The sequence below is a fragment of the Triticum aestivum genome, chromosome 6A (genome assembly GCF_018294505.1).
Source record: "Triticum aestivum cultivar Chinese Spring chromosome 6A, IWGSC CS RefSeq v2.1, whole genome shotgun sequence".
NCBI lineage: Eukaryota > Viridiplantae > Streptophyta > Magnoliopsida > Poales > Poaceae > Triticum > Triticum aestivum.
Window position 1 is genome coordinate 213536894 of NC_057809.1, and position 6000 is coordinate 213542893.

Consider the following 6000-nt stretch of genomic DNA (forward strand, 5'->3'; position numbering starts at 1 on the left):
CCTCGGGGGTCGAGGGCGGGGATCGGAGGGCATCGGCAGTAGAGGCGTCGCCCGCCGCCACCACCTCAACCAGCCGACGGGCCAAAGTGGACTAGTGCGGCGGCAGGGAGCGACAGAATCGTGGGCGGAGTGGACCAGCGCGGCGACGGTGGCCGGCGGAGGACCCGCTCGTCGGTGGCCGGTGGAGATCCTCCTCGTCGGCGGGCCGCGGAGATCCTCCTTGTGGGCAGCGGAGGTCCTGTTCGTGGGTGGGCTCGTTGGTGTCTCAGGAACTACTCGTCGACGGCTCGGGACCTTCCCCTGGAGACGGCTGGCCGCGGCAGGTAGCCGTGGCGATGCGGGCGACGGGAAAAGGAGGAAGGAGATGAGGGCTTAATTTCTAGAGATTTGAAAGTGGAAGGACTAAAATGCAAAAAAATGTACTACCCCGCGACATGAATTTCGGGACGGAGGGAGTAGTAAAGCAAATAGGTATTCTTCGTCTCTTGTGGCGTTTTGCGGAACCCAAAGTTTTCTGGTAATAAACCCGCGGTGCTGGTTTAAATTAAAAAACAGAATAAATATGTGCAGGGTGGGAGTCAAATCCACGACCTATGCACGTTATACCTGAGCCAATAACCACCTGAGCCCAGTGCAATTTCTTTTTACTTGATCTCTGCGTAATAATAAAGCAGCTAATATTTCTAGTGGTACGATATATAATTTATTCTATAAATTGTCAAAAATTACCCACCAATGCCACTCGTAAGTCAAAAAATGATTCCTTTTTTTTTCAAAGTCGCCGCCGTGCTAAGTTGTTTTATAGAGATGATACTCCATATATCTCACACACACAGAAACAGCGCAGGGCTACAGCCTGTCTAATCCACCACGGACACCAGGGTTCGATCCCCAGGTTTCGCTGATTTTCCTCCTCTTTTTGTCAGGCACCTCCCCTACCCAACCCAGTGCACGTTCATGAGCCGGCCCGCAGGGCGTGACACCCTTGTTTTTTTCTTTTTGCATTTTGTCTTTTGTCTTTTGTCTTTTGTCTTTTCTTTTCTATTTCTTTATTTTTTTTTCCTTCTTTAAATTAATTTGCGAATTTTGAAAAACATGTTCGAGAAATCATAAAATGTTTGTGATTTCAAAAATGTGTGGAGAATCATAAAATTTTCGCAGTTTCGAAAATATTAGTGATTTTACAACTGGTCGCAAATTATAAAAATAAACACAATCTGGAAAGAAATGTCAGGAAAAAACCATGTTCATGATTTTGAAAAAATAATCGTGTATCCAAAACAAATTCGTGAAGCTGACAAAAATATCCATGAAATTTTAGAAAAGGTTGAAAAAACTCAACAGAAATGCGAGTTTGTGGTTCATGAGATTCGTTTTTAAAGTGTGTCGTGTAGTGGCAAGCTCATTGCCTTGAGATTTACCATGTCGAATATATTGCAATCACATGGGCATCGCATCCATCATCAGCGAGGATGGGAAGAAAGATAAGTGGCAGTATAGCGAGTAACGGTGTTAAAATAAAGGACGCTCATATGTCAGGGTATTGAGCCATACTTATTTGGCTAGAGTATATTTTTTTATCCCCGGGTTCTGCAAATTTCTCCCCTCTTTTTGTCACACACCTCCCCTCCCACAGTGCACGTTCATGGGCCGGCCCGTAGTACGTGACACCCCTATTTTTTCCATTGTCTTTTGACTTTTCTTTTCTCACTTTTTGCTTTTTCCTTCTTTAAATTAATTCAAGATTTCCAAATTTCAAAACATTGTGAATTTTGAAAAACATGTTCAAGAAATCATGAAATATTTGTGAATTAAAAAATGTGTGGGAAATCATAAAATTTTCACAGTTTCAAAAAATATTAATTATTTTACAAAACTGTTCACAAATTATAAAACATGTTCATAACATGGCGAGTCACTGTGTTCAAATAAAGGACGCTCATACGTCAGGGTATTGAGTCATACTTATTTGGCTAGCGTGTATTTCTTTTTCTCTCCCAACGCACGGGCATGATTAGTAAATAAATGCAACTCAGGCCCGTCCCTCCACAGCCATAGGCAACGTCAATGCTTTCCTTTGTTCTTCCGTCTACTCGTGTCAACCTTCTTAGTCTTCTTGCTTTTGCTGAATTGCCTCTTTGGTGGCGGCTTCTTCTTCACGCCTAAACTGGGCTGCTTCTTGGCACTAACCACACCGCAACTCTTCTTAGCATAGCTCCTTGACACGGATTTCTGGTCATCCTCCTCTCCATGAGTAATTTCACTGGTGACTACTGTTATTCTAGTCCCGCCATCTTCATATGTCTTGATTTCTACATAAGCACCAAATCAATCAAGGCACAATAGGATCAACAAACATCATGCCAGTAACTGCTGTAAAATTAATCTCATCCCTCTACTCACCAGGCGCAGCTGCATCCATCCCATCACCATCACCGTCTTCACCATCCGCATTTTCTGATGACACGACTTTACCGTATAGAGCAATCTCTTTCTCTTGCTTTCTCTGGAAATACATAAAATGACACTGGTCAGTAAACCCTTCAAGTCTTGTTCATATTATTTATGTGACAGAAACGCTAGATAATCTACTTGAAATGACAGTAAGCCCAGATTCAGTGCTGTCCCTACCATTCCTGTTTCATCAAATCATCCATCAGTCTAACAGAGAAAACTGGTTTCTTGCATGTTTTCCCGTACCAGAAAGCACACGGTCGAGCTCTGAGGAATGCGTTGTGTATTCCGCAGCTCTAGGCATCTTCCCTTCAACATACCACCCAACACAACAAATCTTTGCAGTACCCTTTCCTAATGTTCCACTATCAGTTATTGGTAGCATTAACCCAAGAAAAATGCACCCCATGTTCCAATATGAAAAATATTAACCATGTAGGATACAGCCATTCAGCTTTTCATTCATTCTGATGATACACTTCTTCCTAGACTTCTCAAAATGTTGGTGCGTAAGGAAACCCTTCAACTAGAAGGATCCTACAGTCTGGTGGGCACATAATAATAGAGGAAACGATGATCAATCAACCTTCTCTTGGAAATCTTTGCTTTTGACCAACTATTACTAAATCAATAAAACATCCAAAGAACAACAAGAGCATCTCGAACAGATGATGTAAAACAGCCGCGGTGCCCAAAAAACTGTTGTTTGGGCACTTGGCACAAAAAAACAGCTCCAACTGAAGATGTTGTATTCAGTGATTGAAAAAAATTTGAGCAGCCCCAAGTGCTGCAAATATCCACCGGCTGCCTCAAAACACAAACACAGCTGCACGAACTGCAACTGCCACGCTGAAGTTTCCCCCGCCACCACCAAACATCGATTCCGGCTGGATCTCGCCGTTGCAGCCACCGCCGCAAGTCCACCGCCCGCCCCGGCCCAGCCGCCACTCTACCGCCCATTCCCGCCGCTCCGGACGCCCGCAACAACCCCCGCCGCCGTCGCTGGTTCAGGATCCGCCGAAGCCCGATTAGCAGCAATTCCAGCCGTTCCCCGCCCACCACCGCCCGAAATGGCCGCGTAGCACTGGTGCTCACCTTGGAGATCCATTAGTGGCACCGTGACCCCCACATGACCGCCGCTACCACCGCAGAGCTACTGCTCCTTCAGAGCTCTCAGCTGTCAGACGACGAGGCGACGGCGGTTCCTGCCGCAACCCCCAGCTCGTCGACGTCATGAAGACCGCTGCTCCTTCGGTGCACCACCCCTGAGCTCATTCCTAGCTGCGCCGGCGACCGCTGCTCCTTCGGTGCACCACTCCTGAGCTCATTCCTAGCTGCGCCGGCGACCGCTGCTCCTTCGGTGCACCACCCCTGAGCCCATTCCTAGCTGCGCCGGCGACCGCTGCTCCTTCGGTGCACCACCCCTGAGCCCATTCCTAGCTGCGCCGGCGACCGCTGCTCCTTCGGTGGCCACTAGGTGTTCGGCAAAAAGCTTCTAAGGTAAAAATAATTCATTTTTCCGTTTTTTTATTGCGATGTAGGAGTCGATTGTGATGGAAAGTATTGTGTTGTAGATGAGTTCATTTGAATTCTCTTTGTGGGATGATTCCTCCTCCGAAGAGGAATATGAGTGGGCCGAAGGGGAGGATATTGCTTTGATTACGATGGTGCACATGGAGAGGAACAAGTGGCACCAAAATTTAAATCATCCGTTGGAGATGCTCTAAGAACACAGAAAAACAGAATGCTGTGTGAGAGCTTCTCACCTTCTTGCGTGCCTCGATTCGCTTCCGTCTGTCCTTCTCCTGCGTAATCCTCTGCGCCTCCTTTCTCCTCTTCTTCTTTCTCTTGTGAAACCCAGTCACGAAATCCCTATAGTCCAAGATTCGCGTTAGAAAAAATTAAGAGCCCACGCAAACACAAATCGCACCGTGCCGCTACAGCCCAGAGACCGAAGGAGGTTGCGGTACCGTACTTGAGGGCTTTCTTGTCGAGGGAGACGGAGAGGGCCTTGTTCTTCAGGGCGCGCTTATTGATGTGCTTTGGGACCATGAACGTTGGCATCTGCCCCACCACCACATCCTCCCCTTCCTCCTCCGACGCTTCCATATCCTCCTCGTGCTCCTCTTCCAATCCCTCTTCCTCCCACGCCATGGCCAAACCTTTCCTCTCTCTCTCTCTCTCTCTCTCTCTCTCTCTCTGGTAGAGACGAGGAAGCGCCGCCGGCTTTGGAGAAGGGGGGCGTAGAGACGAGGAAGCGCCGCCGGCTTTGGAGAAGGGGGGCAACTAGGTTAGACGATACAGAGGTACACAAGTATAGCTGGCCAAACGGGCCGCCAGACCAAACAGGCCAGCCCGCTAGCACGCCGGCACGGCCCGCCATGGGCCAGGCATGGCACGGGCTAAATGGGCCGTGCCCGACACGTGGCACACCTTGGGCCGTGCTTGGGCCTGGAGCCTGGGCACGCGGGCCGGCACGGCACGGCCTATTTAATTTTTTATATATTTTCCAGAATTTATATATATATAATATAGTCCAATAGACCTAAAAACCAGCCCAACACACTGAAAATGTGCAGCCCAGCGTGCTAAATGGGCCATCAGGCCGGCCCATTTACTACTCAGGCCGTGCCTGGCCAAGGAGCAGCGCCCGTTGGCCGGCCCGGCATGGCCCGGCCATTAAACGTGCCATGGTGGGCTGTGCCGAGCCAGGCACGATTAGCACAGGCCGTGCCGTGCCGTGCCGGACCGGTCCGTTTGGCCAGGTCTGTACACAAGTCACGATCCTCAAAAAAAAGGTACACAAGTCACGTGCGATCCGTGTGAGTAAGGTGCAACTTTTTTTTTGAGGGAAATGAGTAAGGTGCGACTTGTGATAAGTTCGTCGCAAAACTCCTATTCTACATACCCCTCGCTAAAAATATAATTTACGGTTGGTTTTCTTTGAAGGAAAAAGTGTGTACCATCGTCTTATATTTTGAGACACATAGAGTATATGTATAATAAAGAAAATAAAGCAGAAATAAGCATAATCTCTAGTTCTAACAAGGACAGACATGGATAATGCAACTTCAGTACGATAAGGACATCTCCGGCCACGCCCCCAAGAAGGCTTCCCAGGTGTTTTTTCGTCCGTCGGCGTCAAAAAATCGGCCCAGTCGCGCCCCCAAGAGCCCAGTTTTCGCCGGCTCGGGCCGAAATTGGCGCCGGCGGACCCAACCCGAAGCCGGCGCGCTGGGGGTCGCTTGGGGGCGCCGGCCAAATCGTTTTTGGCGCGAAGAGCCGCGGGCCCGCCGCGTCAGCGACTCTACTCTCTTCTCGCCCCTTCATCGTCCTCATCGCCTCGTTTCCCGCGGCGAATCAATGCCAAAGCTGCCGCGCGCTGCCGCGCCGGTCAGCCTCCATTGATGCCTCACGGGCGACGCAGTGAAGGCTGGGCGACGCAGTGAAGGCTGGGCGACGCGTCCCTCGGCCGCCACGCAATCATGCCACGCGTAACGTGCCAGCCAAGCCTACCACGCGGCGTCTCCGCCTATAAAAGCCGAC

The 6000-nt window shown here is 49.4% G+C and overlaps 1 protein-coding gene across 1 annotated transcript; it reads right to left on the bottom strand.

Annotated features, from left to right (window-relative positions):
• Positions 1-1821: 1821 nt before the first annotated feature.
• On the bottom strand, positions 1822-4743 carry LOC123127294 (ribosomal RNA-processing protein 17). Its single transcript, XM_044546945.1, has 4 exons — positions 4430-4743; positions 4221-4326; positions 2404-2506; positions 1822-2312 (listed from the first exon to the last, which is right to left on the bottom strand). The coding sequence occupies exons 1-4, from the start codon at positions 4606-4608 to the stop codon at positions 2065-2067; spliced, it is 636 nt and encodes a 211-aa protein (XP_044402880.1). The 5' UTR covers positions 4609-4743; the 3' UTR covers positions 1822-2064.
• Positions 4744-6000: the final 1257 nt, after the last annotated feature.